The sequence below is a fragment of the Marmota marmota genome, unplaced genomic scaffold, assembly GCF_001458135.2.
Source record: "Marmota marmota marmota unplaced genomic scaffold, marMar, whole genome shotgun sequence".
In the NCBI taxonomy this organism is placed as follows: domain Eukaryota; kingdom Metazoa; phylum Chordata; class Mammalia; order Rodentia; family Sciuridae; genus Marmota; species Marmota marmota.
The window spans coordinates 3,385,740-3,410,503 of record NW_025999896.1 but is presented as its reverse complement, the minus strand read 5'-3'; the positions used below and the strand labels follow the sequence as shown (position 1 = coordinate 3,410,503).

At 37.8% G+C, this 24,764-nt stretch overlaps 1 protein-coding gene across 1 annotated transcript; it reads left to right on the top strand.

Moving 5' to 3' along the window:
• The first annotated feature begins 1,834 nt into the window (after positions 1-1,834).
• On the top strand, positions 1,835-24,374 carry LOC107158043 (myosin-1). Its single transcript, XM_015504487.2, has 38 exons — positions 1,835-2,073; positions 2,182-2,325; positions 2,453-2,609; positions 3,677-3,704; positions 4,477-4,591; positions 4,690-4,782; positions 4,917-4,980; positions 5,646-5,744; positions 5,837-5,940; positions 6,062-6,200; positions 6,414-6,532; positions 6,621-6,770; positions 7,597-7,767; positions 8,211-8,523; positions 8,610-8,677; positions 9,781-9,868; positions 9,955-10,072; positions 10,361-10,484; positions 10,573-10,709; positions 10,808-11,063; positions 12,612-12,854; positions 12,935-13,111; positions 13,937-14,082; positions 14,165-14,255; positions 14,345-14,734; positions 15,495-15,621; positions 17,015-17,133; positions 17,280-17,476; positions 18,715-18,898; positions 19,177-19,342; positions 19,428-19,552; positions 19,988-20,296; positions 20,383-20,586; positions 21,016-21,141; positions 21,230-21,400; positions 21,679-21,783; positions 21,902-21,997; positions 24,116-24,374. Exons 1-38 carry the CDS (start codon positions 1,870-1,872, stop codon positions 24,266-24,268), a joined length of 5,820 nt encoding a protein of 1,939 aa, XP_015359973.1. The 5' UTR covers positions 1,835-1,869; the 3' UTR covers positions 24,269-24,374.
• The last annotated feature ends 390 nt before the right edge of the window (positions 24,375-24,764 follow it).

Sequence of the window (24,764 nt, the reverse complement as noted above, 5' to 3'; positions counted from 1 at the left end):
TGAGCCTATAAAAGTACTCTTGGAATGAGTTGACATGTCTTTCCTCATAAAGCTTCAAGGTAAGAGTGTGTGAGGACAGAGCTGTGTCTGGAGGACGTGAAGGGATGCTGGCTGCTTGCATACATGCCACACATCCTGGTTCCCACTGTCCCTGGCAGCCTTGCCAGTGAAGCATCAACCTACCCCACAGCAATTTTAATTAGATGTTGTAGTCTTCCCAGTAACTTCCTGGTTCCAAATTAAGAATTATAATAATATTATTAGTAATTATTAGAATTTAATCAGAAGAATTTTATTCTTTTTCTTACAGTTCTGACCCAGTTCAAGGTTGCATATCTAAAGGTAAGAGCCCCCCCCCCCATTCCTCACAGAGTGCAAAAGATTTTCTGCAATGGTTTGGATGGGGCATGGAGTGGGTGCTAAAAAATGAAAGTGTTTCAGTTTCACGACTGATCATGCTTCTTTTGAAAAACTCTAAGGGGGACTTTATAAATCATTTCTAATTAACTCAGATCCTTTGCAATATATGAAAATGTTTTTTCAGTCTTTGAGAGTTTCATGTAGAGTTTTTTTTTCTATTTCTAGCATTGTAGTTTGTCTTTTAAATGATTATAACATGCAATGCAATACTTCAGAGGGGTATTCATTTATAGGGAAAATGTGAACTTTCCATGCTACAGTTTTTACTCAGAACTATATGATATAAAAACTGAGATAATATCTAAATGGATGCACAGAATGGTCTAAATCCTTGCCTTGGAAAAGCTGCTTAACTCCATGTTGTTTCACAATGTGTAAAATGGAAATTTTAAAAAATATAGTATTAAAATGGTTTTCAGCAAGAAAAATCATTTTAATGTGTTAGCTGAGTCATTATAATTTGAATGAAAAAAATGTGAAATAGTTTATTCAAGTGAGCTTTCCTGGAAAAGGTATCTTTGTTATTACAAAATATATATGATGATCAAGGACAGTATTTATTAATGTTAGTTAAAGCAGCAAAAGATGAATTTGAAAGGGAAACGTTTGTAAAATTTTTACGAGAATATTAGTAATAAGGTAAGAAAACATGTGTAATATATTTTATAATAAATCTGAGAAAATACTAAAGACTGATGAAGAAGCTGGGTTTGTCAGAATTAAGGGGACAAGATAAATTGATGTATAATAATTTTTTTCCCCAACAGAACAATGTGAAGCATAGCTCTTCACAATTCCACTTTCTTATATATTAATCTTTGTAACTCCCAACTTTATAATAATAACATTTTTACTATGTACAAAATAGTTCCTAAAATTTTGCAACATATACTTCTCATTCTTTTACCTCAGAAAGCCAGCCCTGAGCCCTTCTCTGCATCCAGCATGTATTTTTAGAGGTACAAAGGATGTATAAAGAGAAGAATGCTCCCTGCCTGCAAATTGCTTATAATCCAATAGGGAAAATAAAAATCATGCCTGAAAGACCCCACAGCATCCTGCTGTCATCTTGGCTTTGGGTTCTGCATAAACCAGTGATAGGCAGCTTATAAATATCAATATATAACAAATGAAACACAGACAGCAGTCAGGATAGATCTCCCAGTAGGTGAGCCAGAAACAACCGTCTCTTTCCAAATGCATGATTGAGTAGCTGTCAGCACTGGCGCAGAACAAGGAGACTGATATTCCACCTACAACCAAGCCAGGGAGGTGGTGATACCCAATGCAGTGCTAAGCACCCCACGGTCAGTGAATTTAAAACAAACAAAAAAACTCTTTTAAAATGTGATGAATCTAATGGTCTAGTTTATGAATTTCTATAATTTCCTTTCTTCCTTTGCCAGGAGGCAGGGTCCTTAATTGGGCTGCCATCAATAACCTGCAGCCATGAGTTCCGACTCTGAGATGGCCATTTTTGGGGAGGCTGCTCCTTACCTCCGAAAGTCTGAAAAGGAGCGCATTGAAGCCCAGAACAAACCTTTCGATGCCAAGACATCAGTCTTTGTGGCGGACCCTAAGGAGTCCTTTGTAAAAGCAGTAGTGCAGAGCAGGGAAGGGGGGAAGGTGACAGCAAAGACCGAAGCTGGAGCTGTGAGTAAAACATCTGCAGTTGATTAGACTGTTTGAACTACGCCTTATTTGGGGTTAGGTTAGCTGACCATTATTTTCTCATCTGGTTTCTCCTGTTTTACTGGGTAGACTGTAACAGTGAAAGATGACCAAGTCTTTCCCATGAACCCTCCCAAATATGACAAGATCGAGGACATGGCCATGATGACCCACCTGCACGAGCCTGCTGTGCTGTACAACCTCAAAGAGCGTTATGCAGCCTGGATGATCTACGTGAGTTCTTATGGCCTTCTACTTATAGGGAGCTAATATATATTTTTTTAAAGAATAAATGATTAAAGTTCTTGACAAATAATTATACTTCTTTAAAATATGTATTTTCTTTACTTTTTTGGTGCAGACCTACTCAGGCCTATTCTGTGTCACTGTCAACCCCTACAAGTGGTTGCCAGTGTATAATGCAGAGGTGGTAACAGCCTACCGAGGCAAAAAGCGCCAGGAGGCCCCGCCCCACATCTTCTCTATCTCTGACAATGCCTATCAGTTCATGCTGACTGGTGAGTGGCTCGATTGGTTTTCATGTAAATTATTTTATCACAAAATGTTAGTGTTAAGAAGACATTTAGAAATAATCCAACCCAATCCTCTGGTTGTTAAGAAGAGGTGACCAAAGCCCAGAGAGGTATATGCTATCAACACTGGGACTAAATCTCAACTATCTATTCCCATGAATTTACCAGAACTTGCTAATGCTTCATCCCTGTTTCATTTGTTTATAGGCTTCTTGCTTAGAAACTAACAGATTTTATATATTTAAATAACAAGAGCAAGTCTAAGTAATATCTGAATCATATCCTGTCTGAATAGAAAAGCAAAATACATTTTAAATCCTTTTATTCCCTTTTTTATTGTTGATTATCAATTATATACTTTTAGAAGTATTAATTATCTTTTAAAAGCCATCAGAGTATATCTCAGGGGTGATAGCCTCTCCTTGAATGAAGATGATGTTTTGGGGTCACATGCATACACACAGAAGTTGTTCTATTCCCTCATAAAAAGATTTCTTTTTGATTGAGACACCCCTTCTCACCTGATCTTTCTTTAACACAATGGTACACTTTTGGGAAGGCCAATCATATTAAGGTTCTAATCTGTGCCATAAGGGGAAAAAAAAAGTTTTTCTTTGTGAGGCCAATTGACCCATTTAGAAACTAAATCTCAACACTGGCTTGAAGAATGCTATTTCAGCCTGTCAGATCATAGTTCAAACCCATAATATAAAATGAATTTTTCAGTATGATGCATTAATCAATAGACAGCAGGCCATTGAAATCTACAGATGGCAACTCTGGTAGTGTCTGGCTTTGGGTTATGGGGCTCTTAATATTAAATCAACAGGATATACTTCTTGTATTGACTTAAAGAATCTAAGATATGACAACATTTTATGTTTCTCTTTCCCAACTTAATTGGCTTAAGAGTAATATCATGTATAACATGACAATAACATTTTGGAAATACCATTGAAAATATGACACTTATATACTCACATGCCATGTTTCCCTATAGAAAATTTTATTTATGTAACTAATACATATGCTGATTGCTATTTTTCTTTTAGATCGGGAAAATCAGTCTATCTTAATCACGTACGTATTCCTATTCTGAGACTTATTGGTATTTTTTTCTCACTAGAAAAATGACAAAAAAATAGTGAATACCCTCATACTAAAGCAATGGCAGGATCAGTAAGAAACTAGATATCAGTTTAGCTTTATTGTAGGATGTAGACTGAGTCCAAATGTAAAATAAAAATGTTCCAAATTATCTCATTTGCTAGTTTAGTCCTGAAAATCCCACAGGACTTCCCTGGAAGTTGGATATATAAATTACCTTCTATGATCTTGACTAGATCCTAATACAGGGCAGAGAAGAGCCCACAGCCTTATGGGAGGAAGAGTTGTTTGGAAATATACCAGTGACACATTTGCAAGTCCTACTTAGGGAAAATCTGTCTCTTCAAAGATATAACTTTCACTTCATCTGTAGTCTAAGGAAGCTGAAGAACACATGCACATTCCATACAGTTTTTTACTTAATGTTTTATTTACTATGTAGTTGTTGAGTGGCTGCTTTGTGTATCCCTCATAACCAGATCTAAACACCTAGAAATGAATAAGGAACATTTTTAAGCACTCAAGCAATATGTGTTAAAATGAATAATGAATGGATTTCTCTATTTGTCAGTGCAAAGCAAGAGAAATAATATGAGCTATTTGTAGGCTGCAAAAATATCTAGAAGATTCTCTGACAGAAACATATAAAAACATCTAGATGCATAAGGTAGTAAATGCTAATGGTAGAAATTATTTCATTTGTCACAATGCATATTTTCTCATGTATGTTGGTCCTTGTGGACAGTGGAGAATCTGGTGCAGGGAAGACTGTGAACACCAAGCGTGTCATCCAGTACTTTGCAACAATTGCAGTTACTGGGGAGAAGAAGAAGGAGGAGGCAACCTCTGGAAAAATGCAGGTGGGTCTGGCTGCCATGGTCAGAATCCAGGCTCTGTTAGGGCTCTCAGGTATGAAATTCTTGAGCCCCAGATGCAAGAACTGCTCTCTCCTTTGCAGGGGACTCTGGAAGATCAAATCATCAGTGCCAACCCCCTACTGGAGGCCTTTGGCAATGCCAAGACCGTGAGGAATGACAACTCCTCTCGCTTTGTAAGTCTTTTGGTCATAGAAGGGTATTCTCTGTCTTTAGATACCAGAGGAAGCATATTTAATTTATTTCAAACACATTTCTCTTGTCTACCTCCAAGTTTAGTATATAACATCATCTTTTTTTAACTTACAAGGGTAAATTCATCAGGATCCACTTTGGCACTACAGGGAAACTGGCTTCTGCTGATATTGAAACATGTGAGTAACAGGACCTTCTAAACAGAATTCAAGAATGATAAATGATGATTTGGAAGAACACTGCAGCTCCTGCTGAGAGTAAAGCCTATAAAACCCTAGTCTTCTGCCAAACATGCCTGTGATTAGTGCCAGTCTTATCTTGAGCCCACATGTACTTTACCCACTCCAGGCATGAGCTAATGATTCTGTTGAAATCATTGGGAACTAATGGGATTGTCTAAAGTATCCTGTTATCAAACTATTTTCAGATTTTGCCAGGAAAAAAAGTAACATTAAGGGTAAACGAATTGCCTATGGGTGGAAGACAGGTTATTTTTTCCTCATCTGAGCCTTGATTACTACTGCTCTTAGTAGCCCCTCTGGCACAGAATGACAAGAGACCTTGGGGAAGGAGCAGTCTTGAGACTCAGTTCATTCCAAATGTCAAGGTTCTTCTGTATGAGAAGTGAATGATGTCTTCTGCCAAGTATGTATCACTGCCTTTCTGGAGATGATAGGAGAAACTGCAGTGGTATTTGTAGAGACATTGTATGTGGTACCTCATGGGAACACTCAGCTGAAATCTTAAGGGGCCAATAAGATTTAACTGATGACCTCAAGCTCTAAAAATCACTCCTGAGCACTTTTTAATTTTCCCCAAATTCAATGTTTATTATCCATTGCAGATCTTCTAGAAAAGTCCAGAGTTACTTTTCAGCTAAAGGCAGAAAGAAGCTACCATATTTTTTATCAAATCATGTCTAATAAGAAGCCAGATCTAATTGGTAAGAAAAAACTTAAATATATAGCCTAGAAGTTAATTGTTGTACTAATATTATCTAAAATAAAACTTATATCCTCAATTCTGTGTGCTCAGAAATGCTCCTGATCACTACCAACCCATATGACTATGCCTTCGTCAGTCAGGGGGAGATCACAGTGCCCAGCATAGATGATCAAGAAGAGTTGATGGCCACAGATGTAAGTTACACATTATGTATAAGAATGACAATAATAGCCCACTGTAGGTGTGGTTAAGAATAAAATTCTCCTAAATAAGTTAGTGTCTTTCTAACTTTTATCCTTTCATCTCTCCTGGTAGAGTGCCATTGACATTCTGGGTTTCACTTCTGAGGAAAGAGTATCCATCTATAAGCTCACAGGGGCTGTCATGCATTATGGGAACATGAAATTCAAGCAAAAGCAGCGTGAGGAACAAGCTGAGCCAGATGGCACTGAAGGTACCAAACCAACCTCCATCTGAGTTTAATGAAAGAATATAGGGCAAAAAGCTGAATCCAAACTTGTCTCCTTTACAGATGATCTTTGGATGAACATATACAAATTTACCCTCACACAGACCTTTTATAATACAATATACTCACTACTCTCTCCCTATGAATTGTGGGGCCCAAGAGTAGGTCATATTTGGTACCTGAATTATGTTTCTGCAGTTGCTGACAAGGCAGCCTATCTCCAGAGTCTGAACTCTGCTGACCTGCTCAAAGCCCTCTGCTACCCCAGGGTCAAGGTCGGCAATGAATATGTCACCAAAGGCCAGACTGTGCAACAGGTAAGTGCATGATCTCAATGAATCACACCCATCCCAGGCCTCCGTGACATGTTTTTGATAATATTAACAAACATTACTGTTTGTGAAGGTGTACAATGCAGTGGGTGCTCTCGCTAAAGCTGTCTATGAGAAGATGTTCTTATGGATGGTCACCCGCATCAACCAGCAGTTGGACACCAAGCAGCCCAGGCAGTACTTCATTGGGGTCTTGGACATCGCTGGCTTTGAAATCTTTGATGTGAGTTAGCAGAAAGTTTGTAGCAGAAAAGTTTACAAATTTTGTTGCTGTAGTCATACATGGAAAAGATCTATAAAAAATATCTGCACTATAAACTTAATTCACACATGAAAAAGGTTCAAAAGATCATAAAAGAGCAAAAACTTTGAAATAATACAGAACTAAATTTAAACTCCAACTCTGCAATTCCTAACTATGTGATAAGGGGAATGGTATTTAATTGATCACTGAGCAATTTCAGTGAAGACCCATAGGTAAAGCATCTTGCATTTCAGATAATACATTCATTTCTGAGATCTTTTTGCCAGTAACATGATTTCTGAATTTAAAGCTACTAGACAGTCCCAAGCACATAGTGTTTAAGATGATTGTGATTGAGAAGATGGTGAAGGCAAAGATGGCATCAAAGAGATGGTAGAAACACAATGAAAAAATTCAAAGAAAGACTTTAAGATTCCTATCTGACTAATTAAGGGAAGTGATGTTTAAATACCAAGGTATAGAGAATGGAAATGGCATCGTAAATAAATTCAAATTTGTCTGCCTAGGAAAGAATACTACATAGCATAGGAAATAAGGCTACTCTTTGTCCTCTACCTGACATCAGTATTTTCTAAGGTACTATCTCATCTAGAGGACACATTTCTAAACTTTTTCTATATGTGGACTGATAGAAACTGGATGAAATTTCAGTCAGGGCTTACCACAGGAGGACAAAACCTATCACCCTAAGAGGGAAGTCAGCCTACTCAACTGAGAAAGCCCCTTTCAAAGATAAAACTTTTGTTATAAATTTAACTTTAATTTGTTTTTTCCACTTACTTAGTTCAACAGCCTGGAGCAGCTGTGCATCAACTTCACCAACGAGAAACTGCAACAGTTCTTCAACCACCACATGTTCGTGCTGGAGCAGGAGGAGTACAAGAAGGAAGGCATCGAGTGGGAGTTCATTGACTTTGGGATGGACCTGGCTGCCTGCATTGAGCTCATCGAGAAGGTTCGTTTGCTTTTTTTTCAGACCACAGATTATACCACTGTACAGTGTGTAAAAGAAACTCATAAAAACTTGGTATGTTCTATGATAAAATATTTTTATTTGTACCATGATAAAATATTTTTATTGGATTCTGATAAAGCTAATTTTCAAGTCATGCTTGGACAAATATTGTTCTAAGGCCCTTGGCATAAAGACATAAACTCCCCCAAAGCACAGCCCTCATCTCTCTTATTCTGTCATGTTCCAAAACCTGATATAACACCTTATTCTTCATAGACACTCAATAAATATTTGTTAAATTAGTGACATCTGACCAAAGAGATAAGAGTTCATTAACTCTGTGGAATTAAAGAATGAATTAGTCAAATGGATTATTAATGTCCCATGTTGTTTCTCTAAGCACACAGAATTCATGCGGCATTTGTTTCTTTTCATTCTCCCAGCCCATGGGCATCTTCTCCATCCTAGAAGAGGAGTGCATGTTCCCCAAGGCAACAGACACCTCCTTTAAGAACAAGCTGTATGAGCAGCATCTTGGAAAGTCTGCCAACTTCCAGAAGCCTAAGGTGGTCAAAGGCAAGGCTGAGGCTCACTTCTCCCTGATCCATTATGCTGGTACTGTGGACTACAACATTGCTGGCTGGCTGGACAAGAACAAGGACCCCCTGAATGAGACCGTGGTTGGGTTGTATCTGAAGTCTTCAATGAAAACTCTAGCTTATCTCTTTTCTGGAGCTGCAGCTGCTGCTGAAGCAGGTAATTTTCAATAAGTCAATCTTTTACATAAAACATAAGCAAAGAAAATGTGTATTATGATTGCTTGTGCTTTCTTTGCCCCACAGAGGCTGGTGGAAAGAAAGCTGGCAAGAAGAAGGGTTCTTCTTTCCAGACCGTGTCTGCTCTCTTCAGGGTAAAAACTTCATTTTCTCTCTAACTGAATATAGGACATTAAATTTTACTCTTCTGTGTGGAGAAAGGGATATAAATCTTGCAAGAATTTTAGAACTGAGTATGACTCAGGGAAGCTGGTCAGTCAACAGTGGTAGAACTGAGTTTTAGGGAGCATCTGGATAGTTTGGAAGAGAAGCCTCAATAAATAAGAAAGGAGAGCCAAGAAGTGATGCAAGCGAATGACAAAAATATCAGGTGGCAAAATTCAACTTTGGGGTTTGGGAAGGTCCCCAAGGGAATAGGATTTAGTGTAGCATGAGACTTGCTTGAGCCTCTGGGAGCCTCCAAGTGATTCAGGTACTTAAGCTTATATTAGGATAGCACTGAAATGAATAGATTTTGAAAGCCAAAGACAGATGAATAGTGGTGGGAACTGGAGGGTGAGTCAAAAGAAAGAAATAAAATAAAACAGACATGATAAGAAATGGCTCTTTAGGGAAACTTTACTCTTCTTTTGGCAATTCCATCCCAAATAACTGAAGCTCTGTTATTCCAACTGGAGGATTTCTATAGAATGGAAAACTTTTTACCCTGGGTAACATGGCCTTTGGTTTTCTGTCAATTCCCAGAATGAGATATTAAAAAGGCTACTTTCTACAGAACCAATAGGGGGACACAACTCTGTATCTACAACATAATATATGATAAAGGAATAAACATGTGATAGAGAGGTAGACAAAACTGAAAGCTGGGTAAAGAGAGAAATGGGAGAGCTGGAGGAAGACAATGAATTATTATTAAAACCAGACCATATATCTAGGCAGAAGACTAGGTGGAGTATATTTCCATATGTTTAAAATGTCATACTAAATTTACAGCATAAGCTAGAAAATTCAACAGCATTGAACAACCACTTCAAAAGCTAATAGGTAACATATATAATGTACAAAAATACCAAATCAGATCACATGTTGGGAAGTGGAAATTCCAGAGATAACTCTTTTGAAAACTCTAAACACTATTCATTAGAACTGAACCAATGCCAAGAATGGGATCATTATGTCTATATATATAAAGGTACAAAACACTGCATTTTAAAATCAAATATTCATGACTCTACAGGAGAATTTAAATAAGCTGATGACCAATCTGAGGAGTACTCACCCCCACTTTGTAAGGTGCATCATCCCCAATGAAACCAAAACTCCTGGTAAGAGATTTCCAATATCTATCCAGACAAGCTCCAACATGTTTGCTGTAGTCCATGAGATATGGCACATGCATTCTTTCTTTTAGGTGCCATGGAGCATGAACTTGTCTTGCACCAGCTGAGGTGTAATGGTGTGCTGGAAGGCATCCGCATCTGTAGGAAAGGATTCCCAAGCAGAATCGTCTATGCAGACTTCAAACAGAGGTCAGATGTTTTCATGTGAATAATTTAAGAAATTTCTTTAATTTTTCAATGAAGAATCCTTTTTGCCTTCTATTAAAATTGAATAGAAGAGAAAAACTAAGACTATTTATGGACATATAAAAAGTATAAAATCCTTTGAATATACAGAGAATAGATATAAAAGTAGATACGATTTCTTGTTTAAGTTAGACCACCCAATGGCTATGTTGTTCCTTTGCTAGGAAGATTTCTTGTTGGTGACAACAGCTATCATATATTTGATATTATTTATTTATTTGGATTAAACAGATACAAGGTATTGAATGCAAGTGCTATCCCTGAAGGACAATTCATTGATAGCAAGAAGGCTTCTGAGAAGCTCCTTGGGTCCATTGACATTGACCACACCCAGTATAAATTTGGTCACACTAAGGTAACATTCTCTAAATCCAATCTGATACTATTCCTGTTCTTTTGAATTTTATGCAACATTTCTAATCTGGAACACTGCCCCCACACAGGTCTTTTTCAAAGCTGGTCTTCTGGGGCTCCTAGAGGAGATGCGAGATGACAAGCTGGCCCAACTGATTACCCGCACCCAGGCCATGTGCAGAGGGTTCTTGGCAAGAGTGGAATACCAGAAGATGGTGGAGAGACGGTATTAGCAAAAATAATGTTACCTAACCTATCATCCTAGCATTTTAAATTCTGATTCATGTTATAATCTAATTTTGAACATTTCTTTTCCTATCATAGAGAGTCTATCTTCTGTATCCAGTACAATGTCCGTGCTTTCATGAATGTCAAGCACTGGCCCTGGATGAAGCTATATTTCAAGATCAAGCCCCTTCTCAAGAGTGCAGAGACAGAGAAGGAGATGGCCAACATGAAAGAAGAATTTGAAAAAACTAAAGAAAGCCTCGCAAAGGCTGAGGCCAAAAGAAAAGAACTAGAAGAAAAAATGGTTGCTCTGATGCAAGAGAAAAACGACCTGCAACTCCAGGTTCAATCTGTGAGTATCAGAACTCATTTTCCCCCAATATCATGCTAAAATTTCAGTTCAGTGATCACTAAGGAAAGATCTAGATTCCACATAGCAGAGTGACTTGTTATCAGTCTTTTCTAACTCACAATTTCTTTGAATGTTCTATAAGATTTCATGTACAACATTGCTAAAAATCAATGTGGTAGGATTCCTTGTTGTTCAGGAAGCAAAAATAAACAAACAAAAAAAATCTTTCCTTTCCTCTAGTTGTCCTTCCTGGAAGAATCCTGGATAGGAAATAAAATCTTGGCTACCTAAAATTTTCCCTACTGAAAAAAATGCAAATAAAAACAGAAAAATTGACCAATATAGTCAATGAAGAGAATTTGTAATGAAAACACATGAACTTGAAAACAGTGTTCTGAGCTTTTATATCTCCTGTCCCCTACAAACTTTCTGCTCAGTTTTATTTTTAGAAACTTTTTACTGCCTGAAAGAGTAGGAGTGTATCAAGGATAATGGCAAGGCTTTCTAGAGATAATGTCAATTTTTATACAAAGCATGAGACACAGAGCTGATAGTCTCTTTCTAAAGACCCAATAAATATTCAGAGGCTTGAGGAAAAATATTTGATGAAGGGCCATTGTCTAATCTACTATTAGGCCCCAAACTGGCATCAAAATCAATAAGAGAAACATTAAAGTTTACACCCCAGTTCTCTGAATTCAGAAGAGGAATCTATTGGGCCCTTGGGTCTATAGATTTTCTACACATAGTTTAAAAATTGAAAGAAAGATGAATTACAAAACAACTAGGTTGGTCTATAATTTTCTTGCACTTTGAATAAACTAGAATTTTCTAAATTGAGAAGAGGGTCATCATACTTTCAAGAATCAAGAGATAATTAAAGGGAATATGTAAGTGTGATTCATGTATTCTCTTCTTCTTTGGGTACAGTATGACCTCTTTTCAACAATACTCCATCAAATACCAATTCAGTAAATATTTTATGTATTAAAAATACTAGGGATACAACTTTGAGCAAGAAATATTTTCCATGATGTCACAGATTTTATTTTTAAACTCTTCTTTTTTCTCTTGAGCAGCACACCTATTACTTACCAAATATCACCTTTTAACATGTCCCCTTCTCCTTCGTTCTTCCATGTGTTCTCTTTAATTCCAAACTATTCTGTCACTGGAGGACAAATCTTCTCTTTAAGTCACTTTTCTGTTATCACCCTTTCCTCTCAGCTACTTCCTAAATACTCAAGCCTTTTGTTTACTGGTTCTTCATATTCTAAAGTTTCTTAAAATAAACATTAAACAAAGAAAACTGATCTGAAATTATATGCCCCACATTAAACATATGTCATAGCAAATATAACAGTATCAAAATTTAATCAGGAACCATGATTTAAATTTCTTTTTAATCTCCAATTAATAATTAATGGCCAATTAGTGTTTTCTTAATGGTGAAAAGCTAAAAAACAATGCAATGCCTTAAAACATAATTTGCTTATTTGGGTTTATCTAAGAAACCCAAATCTAAAAGTGTCTATTGTCTCTCCATAGGAAGCAGATAGCTTGGCTGATGCAGAGGAAAGATGTGACCAGCTGATCAAAACCAAAATCCAGCTTGAGGCCAAGATCAAAGAGGTGACCGAGAGAGCTGAGGATGAGGAAGAGATCAACGCTGAGCTGACTGCCAAGAAGAGGAAACTGGAAGATGAATGCTCAGAACTGAAGAAAGACATTGATGACCTTGAGTTGACACTGGCCAAGGTTGAAAAGGAGAAGCATGCCACAGAGAACAAGGTATGAAACATACTCTGTTGTACTGTATCCAGGTTCTTCTCAGTCAGTAGCAGAGGTCACCTCTTTCTTAACCCCTATAGGTGAAAAACCTCACAGAAGAGATGGCAGGCCTGGATGAAACCATTGCTAAGCTGACCAAGGAGAAGAAGGCCCTCCAAGAGGCCCACCAGCAGACCCTGGATGACCTGCAGGCAGAGGAGGACAAAGTCAACACCCTGACCAAAGCTAAAATTAAGCTTGAACAGCAAGTGGATGATGTAAGCCTAGCAGCATGTAAAAATAATTTTTCATTTTATAACTAAGCACACATGAATTTTCATTCTTATGATTCAATGAGTACTCACCAAGTGCTTCCTATGAATAAGAAGTATAGAACATAATCCTCACTGCAAGGGCCAAGATATACACACAAGTAATTTTACAAAGTCAGTAACGATACTTAGCTATGAGTAACATATAATATGGTTAAAAAGAGTTAAGGGGAAGAAAGGTTAGTATGTTCATCAAGAAAATCTGTACAAACAAAAACAGATATTTGGCTAAGATTTAAAGGCTAATGACTATGGGAGGATAAGGAACAGGATTGTATTCTAAGCAGGGAACACAGTAAAGAAGAAATAATGGTCATTAAAGTTTAGACTATTAAGAACAAAGGGAACTCTAAATAAAGAATTTGGAAGATAAATTTGGCTTTAAGTGTGATCTGATATCTAATAAAGAACCAATTGAAAAGGTATGAGTAAGGGAAACATTAACAAGAATCACTGTTTGAAATATATTGTCATGGTCTCCATCCCATGTGGTGAGGTATTGATTACAAGGGATTCGAATGGGGAGAGAGATACAGAAGACATGATGTCTCACTAGTAGTCTGTTGTATAGTTCAGCACATTTCACCTTTTAAATGCTGAATCCTTGGACTAGGTAAATATCAACAAGCATGGAATTGATGGGATAATTTTCCTAATTCATATAACAACCAAAATAATTTGCTGATAAGATATGAATTAATATTTAAAAGTTCAACCTGAGACAAAAGTGATGTATTCTAGGAACTATATTCATATATTACTAACTTTTAGCTTGAAGGCTCTTTGGAACAAGAAAAGAAAATCCGGATGGACCTAGAAAGGGCAAAGAGAAAACTGGAGGGAGACCTAAAATTGGCCCAAGAATCCACAATGGATATAGAAAACGACAAGCAACAACTAGATGAAAAGCTTAAAAAGTAAGAAGCAAGTGACAAAAGTTTCAGGAGCTGAAATTACTATTAGTATTTCTGTGATTGACATAAAGTGTTCTTCTAATAGGAAAGAGTTTGAAATGAGCAATCTGCAAAGCAAGATTGAAGATGAACAGGCACTTGGTATGCAGCTGCAGAAGAAGATCAAGGAGTTACAGGTAAGTACATGATCTCCATCACTTTAATTCAACAAGAAAAATAAATGACTGGCACAAGAAACTGAGTTTGTATTTTCCACCATTTCCAGGCTCGCATTGAGGAGCTGGAGGAGGAAATTGAGGCAGAGCGGGCTTCCAGGGCCAAAGCAGAGAAGCAGCGCTCTGACCTCTCTCGGGAACTGGAGGAGATCAGTGAGCGGCTGGAAGAAGCTGGAGGAGCCACTTCAGCCCAGATTGAGATGAACAAGAAGCGGGAGGCTGAATTCCAGAAAATGCGCAGGGACCTGGAGGAGGCCACCCTGCAACATGAAGCCACAGCTGCCACCCTGAGGAAGAAGCATGCAGACAGTGTGGCTGAACTTGGGGAGCAGATTGACAACCTGCAGCGGGTCAAGCAGAAGCTAGAGAAAGAAAAGAGTGAGATGAAGATGGAGATTGATGACCTTGCTAGTAACATGGAGACAATCTCCAAATCCAAGGTATAATTATGATTTAAGTCTCAAGGAGGTTTTTGTAGGACAGAAACTTTCAATAATTGGCAAGAAGAGACTTGGGTGTGAAACTTTCAATAACTGGCAAGAAGAGACTCGAGTAATACAAGCTGGGGCACTTGGAGTAGGGAATTAACCCCAGCTTGCTCACTCTTTACTCAACAGTAGACATACCCAAATAATATGGAGGCTGAAAACTTAGCCTATTTCAAATAAAAAAAAAATACATCCAACTTGAGATTTTTAAAACCCTTCATATTGATTACTGAGCTTTTATTTTCCCCTTAGACACAATATAATTTGCTATTCACAAACATCTCATGAGCTGACTTTGTTGTTATTAATCTCATATCAGTGAATACAATTTACTAAAGATGTTAAATTCTTTTTTAAAATTTTTAAATACTTTTTTGGTTGTAGATGGACATAATACCTTTATTTTATTTATTTTTATGTGGTACTAAGGATCCAACCCTGTGCCTCACATGTGCTAGGCAAGTGCTCTACCAGTGAGCCACAACCCCAACTCAAGATGTTAAATTCTCAAAGCAATGTTTCCCCTCCTCCTCCTCCTCCTCCTCCTTCTCCTCCATCTCCTCCATCTAAGGTCCTTGTTGTTTTATTTGTTTATAACAATAGTTTATTCTCAAAGTAAATGATTATTGCAGCTACGTAAGTTTCAGATTACTGAAATTTTCTTGGGGGCAAATACTTGCTTGAGATGCCTTCTACTACTTTTTGAATGCAGGGAAACCTTGAAAAGATGTGCCGTACATTAGAAGATCAAGTCAGTGAGCTCAAGACTAAGGAAGAGGAGCAACAGAGGCTGATCAATGAGCTGACGGCACAGAGGGCACGCTTGCAAACAGAATCAGGTGGGCCATTTACTGTTGCTTATCTAGAATGCAGATTTACCCTGGCTATGTTACTCTAGATCATATATTACTGCTCCTGGAGGTATTTACTAACATGAACAAATTATTGACCACTGGCATGTAGCTGCTTTCTTTCATAGATTGATGAATCAATTGATGGTTCAATCATTTCAGGTCCTTTGGTTCGGGAACATTTTAAAGCAGATTTGGTTTTAATCAAAAAGTTATCAAATACCAAATATCAAATACCAAATATCAAAAAGTTATCAAATACCAAATATCAAAAAGTTATCAAATACCAAATATCAAATACCAAAATACCAAATACCAAATATCAAAAAGTTATCAAATACCAAATATCAAATATCACCTTTTCAAAATGCTTTCACAAACTACTTGTTTGTTTTCCGATGAGCCGATGAGCCACATCCTCAGTCCTATTTTGTATTTTATTTAGAGACAGGGTCTCACTGAGTTGCTTATCGCCTCACTTTTGCTAAGGCTGGCATTGAACTTGTGATCCTCCTGCCTCAGCCTCCCAAGCTGCGGGGACTATCATGCCCGTCTTAAATGTTTTTTATAACAAGATTCAAAGTAAAGTTTTTAGTTATAAAGGCAGGAAGTACATTTCCTGAAAATAAAAACTATATTCTCAAAGAGTCAAAAAGCTCCTTGTGTTTTTTTCATTCTTATACATGTTTATTCCTAGTAATAATTAATTGCTTATTAGTAAGTCAATACTATGAAAGAAATAAAACTTGTGATTCTTATTAAAGTCAAATGAGATGTTTTCCAAGTAACTAGGTTAAAAAAAATGGTGCTGAAGGTTTTCCTCCTCTTCTAACATAATCTAGTGTATATTCTGAATTACAGCACTTAAAGAATTGAAGACAAATTTAAATGCCATTTCATTTAGGAACTGATTAGTTATTCAGAACTAACTCATCCTGGGCTTAGGAGGACCACTAATCATTTATTAATATAAAAATGCTTCCAAACTTTTCTTTTGAGAATCACTTCTACTTATAGAATCAATTGTTTAGAGCCTCCTACATTTCATAGAATAATTTTTGTTTGTTTGTTTCAATAAACGTTCAGTGGTCAGAAAACCAACACCACTGCCTCAGGTAAAAAGCACTGAATGTTTCCTTGGTTTGATTTACATTTCTTTTCACAGGTTTCTTCATCACTTTCTACTGTGATCATATAATCTTAAATGTCATCTGAAATCTTTGGGGTTGTTCATAAGCATGTAATATACTTTGAAGGTCTCCATACTTCTTATTTTTCCATAGATTTGCTCATCAGGGTTGAAGCAGATATTGGTGTTTTTTGTATTCAGTCTCTCCAGCATGTAAGTCAGGTTGAGTTTTCTGGATCTTGGTGTTCACAGGTGAATATTCACGTCAGCTGGATGAAAAGGACTCATTAGTTTCTCAACTCTCAAGGGGCAAACAAGCATTCACACAGCAGATTGAGGAACTGAAAAGGCAGCTTGAAGAGGAAGTAAAGGTAAATCCTACTTGTCATCAGTATAGTTGTTTTTTGGTTGTTTTTAACTTACTTTCACAATTTTTCTACTGGTGATCTATAGGAGCTTGGGGAATAAACACTACTTTAAAGATATAAAATTAGGTTGCCAATCTGTATATTCTCAGGCAAAGAGTGCCCTGGCTCACGCTCTCCAGTCCTCCCGTCATGACTGTGACCTGCTTCGGGAACAGTATGAAGAGGAGCAGGAAGCCAAGGCTGAGCTGCAGAGGGCCATGTCCAAGGCCAACAGTGAGGTTGCTCAGTGGAGGACTAAATATGAGACTGATGCCATCCAGCGCACAGAGGAGCTGGAGGAGGCCAAGTATGTTCTAGATTTAATTAAAATGGAAATACTTCTGTTAACAAAGTACATCTGTTATGAGTTCTAAATGGGCAAAGAGGATCCCTGCTCCCTCCCACCAAAACTAAAAAAGTAGGGGAAAAAACATAAATACAACCCTAAGCAAGAAATACAAGCGCCCTTGGATAGGGAAAGAAATGACAGTAGCGATTTGGAAGAGAAAAGGATAAAAGACAAGAGGAAGCTGAATAATTCATTTTTAAAGGGGGAACTTTGGACCTCATTTCACCTACACAGGGACTAATTGAATACAAGTTACTTGCATTCTGCCAATTCTCTTCCCTCTCAACCACTAATGGAATAATTGGTCCAGGGTAATGGGTGTAAAACTTTAAAGCTCAGTTCTTTCTTTTTAGATGTAAAAATGTGATTATATGTACATTTATTTTTTGTAGGGGAAAAGTAGAGATATGTTGTTAAAGACCAAAATGTATAAGAAAATTCTATAATAAGAAAGAAAATATAGTATTTAAAAAGGAGTAAATATTCAAAATAATTAAAAACTAAATTGTAGTAAGAAGAATATGGACAAGAAAGGACCAACAGATTTGACAAAAGTTTAAGATGACATTGAGTCATTTTTTCTTCTGGAATGAATGTTTTGGTAAATGCTTAGGAGAGATTCTGAGATGAGTTTTCAAAGCAAAATATATATTGAGTTGGGAAAGCTTCTTTTAATTAGTGGATTAATAAAAAGCCAGTAAAAAATAAGGGATATAATTAAACATACAAAATCGAGTGTATTTCATTTGAATTCAATATACCCAACACTTGAGTCCTTAATATATATGACAGCTCACAAGAATACAAAGATTGGTATGATACAGACTCCACCTGCTTGGGATTAAAATTAAGTAGAGGCAGGCATGAATAACATTAATTCAAGGTAGATGTGAATATTCTACAAAGGAAGAATAAACCAGCTACCTTGAAGATGCCTCAGACTTGTCATGGATAGCCTTAATGGCAAACTCTGTGTCCAACAAAATTGAAATTTGAAAGTTTTCAGTATTTGTTGTAGGGTAGTAGCAATGGGTTAATATAGAAGTGGAAGCACAAACCAAGCCTGAGAAGTGAAGTGTTAAAGAGGTCTGCCCATGGGAGTTGCTCACTTGTCCCCACTTGAAACACCCAAATCTGTTGGTAGTGAATCACTATCAATAGTGATTCACTTCTATCATTTGTATTTCACTGTTTAGGAAGAAGCTGGCTCAGCGTCTGCAGGATGCTGAGGAACACGTGGAAGCTGTGAATGCCAAATGTGCTTCCCTGGAGAAGACAAAGCAGCGGCTGCAGAATGAGGTGGAGGACCTCATGATTGATGTGGAGAGAACAAATGCTGCCTGTGCAGCCCTGGACAAGAAGCAAAGGAACTTCGATAAGGTATTCTATCCCATCTCTGCTTCCATATTCAACACATGATTAACCAGAGCCTGTGACCTTCCGTGTGCCTCATTCAAACCACCTGAGGGTTGTTCTCAGTAGCTTGCTTCTCTGGTAGGTGGGTGTGAAGGAGATGTTCCTGTGCTTCCTATTCTTCTCGGTCACAATTAGTTTTCAGTCCCAGATCACTTCAACTCTGGCTGGGAGCTGCCAGAATAGATGGCTTTCATTCCATCAAACTTTCTCCCTAAGTTTCTGGACCATTTCTTGCCCTTTAGATCCTGGCAGAATGGAAACAGAAGTATGAAGAAACTCATGCTGAACTGGAAGCTTCTCAAAAGGAGTCCCGTTCCCTCAGCACAGAACTGTTCAAGATTAAGAATGCTTATGAGGAATCCTTAGACCAACTTGAAACCTTGAAGCGGGAAAATAAGAATTTGCAACGTGAGCATATTTTACCTGTTCTTTAATAAAAGATTTGAAAGAATGTTTCCCCTCTCAACGAAATTCTCTATTTGTTCACCAACAGAGGAGATTTCTGATCTCACTGAACAGATTGCAGAAGGAGGGAAACGTATCCATGAACTGGAAAAAATAAAGAAGCAAATTGAGCAAGAAAAGACTGAACTTCAGGCTGCTTTAGAGGAGGCAGAGGTAGACATTTTATTTTACGCTCTAAAAGGAGTTAATTCATTTCTTTTACACTCTAAAACAATTACAAGAGGAATTAAGGTCTAGTGAATGCAAGGATTATTGAATCATGAGAAATGAAAAATGATTTTTACTCTGTGTACTATAAAGATGAAGATGAAGAATTAAATATGTATAAGAATAAAATAACTATACATTAAGAACTGTGCTAGAGAATGAGAAAACAAAGATAAGTAAGTTAAGTAATGGTCCTGCACTCAAGGGCATGATCTAGCTGTGGAGATAGAGGCATACAAAACAATAACACATTTGTAGACATTTCTTGAACAATGGAATAAAGATGTATCATGGCAGCACAAATATAGGAAACTAATTCCTATTTCTAGAATATTACACACTTCTATACCCCTGCTAATGTTACTTTTTGCGGACTTTAAGGCATCTCTTGAACATGAAGAGGGAAAGATCCTGCGCATCCAGCTTGAACTGAACCAAGTCAAGTCTGAAATTGACAGGAAAATTGCTGAGAAGGATGAGGAAATTGACCAGCTGAAGAGAAACCACATTAGAGTCGTGGAGTCAATGCAGAGCACACTGGATGCTGAGATCAGGAGCAGGAATGATGCCATCAGGATCAAGAAGAAGATGGAGGGAGACCTCAATGAAATGGAAATCCAGCTGAACCATGCCAACCGCATGGCTGCTGAGGCCCTGAGGAACTATAGGAACACTCAAGGCATACTCAAGGTAAATGGCTTCAAAAGATGGTCCTAGGACAATTGGAATGACTGCAGCCTGAGAACATGATATCTCAATGATCTCTCATTGCACAGGATACCCAGCTGCACCTGGATGATGCTCTCCGGGGCCAGGAGGACCTGAAGGAACAGCTGGCCATGGTTGAGCGCAGAGCCAACCTGCTTCAGGCTGAGATTGAGGAGCTGCGGGCCACACTGGAGCAGACCGAGAGGAGCAGGAAAATCGCAGAACAGGAGCTCCTGGATGCCAGTGAGCGTGTCCAGCTCCTCCACACCCAGGTGATTATAATACTAGAATGGTAAATAAAGTACAAAGGAGGGGCTTAGGGTATAGCCCAGTGGTAGAGCACTTGTCTAGCATGCATAAGGCCCTTGATTCCATCCCCAGCACCACCAAACAAAAAATAAAGGAATGAAGATGAAATTCTTGCTCAGATCTTAGTGCTACTTAGAAATTCATTCATAATGTGTTATGGAGAATTAAGTTTAAAACTTTCAATATTTTTGCATAACAATATTTTTGCTAATCTGAACTAAGACATACAGAATTATCTTTTAAAAATATATTTAAAAATTATCTTTTAAAAATATATCAGATCCTTTATGGAACAACAAAGGATACTAGTTAACTAAGAGTTCATTAGAGCATTGGACATGCTAATTTTGCTCTCATGTACTTAATATTTCTAAATTTGATATTTTAACCAGAACACTAGCCTGATCAACACCAAGAAGAAACTGGAGACAGACATTTCCCAAATCCAGGGAGAGATGGAGGACATTGTCCAGGAAGCCCGCAATGCAGAAGAGAAGGCCAAGAAGGCCATCACTGATGTGAGCAGAGGACAACACATTGGTGGGTAAACTTGAATCCCACTGTGCTCTCTCAGCTATTAACTGATTCTGTTTTACTACTAACCAGGCCGCCATGATGGCTGAGGAGCTGAAGAAGGAGCAGGACACCAGCGCCCATCTGGAGCGGATGAAGAAGAATCTGGAACAGACAGTGAAGGACCTGCAGCACCGGCTGGATGAGGCTGAGCAACTGGCACTGAAGGGTGGCAAGAAGCAGATTCAGAAACTTGAAGCCAGGGTAGGTCTTTTCAACATGTATTCCTATCACATTCCCAACCAGCTTATAACTCTGAATAACTAGTATTGCTAGATGATGAGGGCATCCTAAGATAAAGGAGAGCTATTCCCTACAGTCTGAGAGCTCATAATGGGGCAGTTGGATGAGGACATCAAAATCTGCATATGAAGGTGATAAAAGAAATATGTGGATCATTTGAAGAAGTAGAAATTCATTGAGTATATGGATGATAGTAAGTTTTTCTTTTCTTTTTTTTTTTAATGTCCACTTTCTTTCAGGTACGTGAACTTGAAGGAGAAGTTGAAAATGAACAGAAACGCAATGTTGAGGCTGTCAAGGGCCTGCGCAAACATGAGAGAAGAGTGAAGGAACTCACTTACCAAGTAAGGAAAATGGCCTATCTCGGTTCTTACCCAACTACAATAGATTAAAAACTGTGTACAACAAAAGGTGATGATATTGATACTTTCAAGAAATTCACTCCTTAAAATATTATTTCAGACTGAGGAAGACCGCAAGAATGTTCTCAGACTCCAGGACCTTGTAGACAAACTACAAGCAAAGGTGAAAGCGTACAAGAGACAAGCTGAGGAAGCGGTGAGTTTAGAAGCCCTGGGCAAGAGTGACTGGGCAGCCTCTAGTTCTCAGATGTTACCAGGCTGATTTAGTCAAAGGATAAAATAAAGGATGAGTAAAATGAGGGAAAAAAAATCAAAGAAAAATGATTGAGTGAAGGCCTGACAATGAGATGAAACCAAACATTTGACAAGTCAGAGAAAATGTTCTATGGAATATGTAACTCAGTGGTGGAGTGTGGGCTTGACACATGGGAGGCCCCAAGTTCTATTCCAAGTATATGCAAGGACCCATACACATACGCACAGAACATTTCTAGGAAGGGGAAAGAGCAAATGCAAAACTTTTTTTTTTTTTTTTGTACCAGGGATTGAACTCAGGAGCACTCAGCCACTGAGTCACATCCCCAGCCCTATTTTATATTTTATTTAGAGACAGGGTCTAACTGAGTTGCTTAGTGCCTCACTTTTGCTGAGGCTGGCTTTGAACTCGCAATCCTCCTGCCTCAAGCCGCTGGGATTACAGGTGTGCACCACCACACATCAAACTCTTTTGAATGTAAAAGAGTTTGATTCAAGAAGCAGAAAGATAAGGGAGAGAGCAGCCTTAGAGGGGGCTGGAGAACTAGGCAGAAGGCAGATCACAGTGTCTTCCAGACCATAGCAAGACATCTGGATTTTATTCTAAGTACAGTGGGGTACTGGTTTTCACCTGGGTCAGTCATGACTTGATTTATATTTTTTTGAAGAATATGTGGAGAATGCCATATATCCTTGAGTAACATCAGTGGGCACAGGGAGACATATCAGGAGGTTTTCCAGGTGGTTTTGTGGCTTGGATAATATAGTAATAGAGCAGAAAGAAAGAAGTAGAAAGATTCAAAATATGTTCTGGAGGAAACACAACACAAGATATGGTAACATGTTGCACTTGTGATGGTGAAAGAAGGGCAATCGAGGGAACTCATCAAGTTTACAGTATAAGTAACCAGGTGGATAGCGTTAACAATGGCCAAAATGAGGAACTAGGGAAAACCAGATTTGCAGGGCAAGAAGGAAACATGAATTCTGTTTTAGATACATTAAATGTGAAATGCCATTATATATTCAAGTCATGCCAACTATAGAGTTGAATGTAAGAGTCTGGAGCTCAGAGGTCTCAGTTATGTTCAAACCAGTAGATTCTTGGGGCTCCACCTTCTCTCATTTTCCCATCCCATAATTAATCTAAAATAATAATTAAATAATGCCAATTTCCTAAATACAAATATACATATCTATATATCACAAATGAGTTCTTCTGGTTGTTGATTGTTTTTATTTTTTTCCCTGGCCTCTAATGTCTGAGAGAAGAGAGAGGGTGGGGAAGTGTGTGTGGTGGGGAGACAGGAAGGGAGAGAGAATAAAGAAAGACCCACGTGTGCACATTCACACTCATACCTTGGACAAATTGCTTAATTTTTAGTTCCTCTTTCCTCATCTGTAAAAGGATGATTGAGGTGTTGTGGTTTTTTTTTTTTAAGGTATGCTATTTAGTGATTCTAAGTTTTATGAATGTTCCAAATCTGAATGTCACATCTGGGGAGGATTCTTAAAGAGACTTTTAGAAAAACAATGAATTATGGAGAATAAACTAGAAGTGGTCTTCTCAAATTCTCTGCTATATACTTAAGCATAATCAGAGACCACTCAGACTTTTTTAGGAAATTATATACTTGTTTAATTTGTAAACCTAATTAAGTGGCAACAATTTATATTCAAGACTAGTATTTTGGTTTAAAATAGATTGCCTTCGTGCAATCTATTAAATCTTTTTAAAAGGTTTGGTGTTCCATTCTCAAGATCCTGGGGAAAAAGAAAGAAAGAAAAAGATTGAAAACCTGGCATATTTAGTTATAGTTCTAACATGTTTAGCTTTTCTTAAAGTTCAGAGAAAAAATATCATTTGCCTTTCCATATTATCTGAGTTTAGGAGCATAAAAGTAACTAATACAACAAAAAAAATAAAAAGCATTTCTCTAGATTTCTTTAAAAATTTTACTAGTGAATCACTTTTAAGTAAAAAGAAGTTCAAATCACATTGACCTAAAAATCTAGAAATTTGAACATTTCTTCCTCATAAATGCATTCCCATTCACAGGAGGAACAATCCAATGTCAACCTTTCGAAATATCGCAAGATCCAGCACGAGCTGGAGGAGGCCGAGGAACGGGCTGACATTGCTGAGTCCCAGGTCAACAAACTACGGGTGAAGAGCCGGGAAGTTCACACAAAAATCATAAGTGAAGAGTAATTCATCCAAATGGTGAAAGTGACCAAAGAGGCACAAAATGTGAAAATCTTTGTCACTCTGTTTTGTACTTATTACTTTTGGAGATAAAAAATTTATCTGCCAAGAACTTGTGAGTCAGTCTCTCTCTCTCTCTCTCTCTCTCTCTCTCTCTCTCTCTCTCTCTCTTTTTACTTCCTGTCAATTATCTTTTTTTGTGACCTATTTTTTAAAATTTATTTATTTATTCTAATTAGGTATGTATAACAGTAGAATGCATTTTGATGCATTATACACAAGTGCAGCACAAATTTTCCTTTCTCTGATTGTACGCAATGTAGCGTTACACCACATGTGCAGTCATACATATGCCTAGGGTAATAATGTCCATCTCATCCTACCATCTTTCCTGCTTCCATACCCCCTCCCCTCCCCTTCCTCCACTTTGCCCAATCAAATTTCCTCCATTTTTTTCCCATGCTCCACCCCCTATTATGGAGCAGTATCCACTTATCAGAGA

Excerpts from the sequence above, each read along its gene's own strand:
- LOC107158043 (XM_015504487.2), top strand. The coding sequence starts at position 1,870 with ATGAGTTCCGACTCTGAGATGGCCATTTTTGGGGAGGCTGCTCCTTAC. Across the intron at positions 2,610-3,676 it reads CTATCAGTTCATGCTGACTG|ATCGGGAAAATCAGTCTATC; the intron begins GTGAGTGGCTCG and ends TTTTTCTTTTAG. Across the intron at positions 21,142-21,229 it reads CCAAGAAGGCCATCACTGAT|GCCGCCATGATGGCTGAGGA; the intron begins GTGAGCAGAGGA and ends ACTACTAACCAG.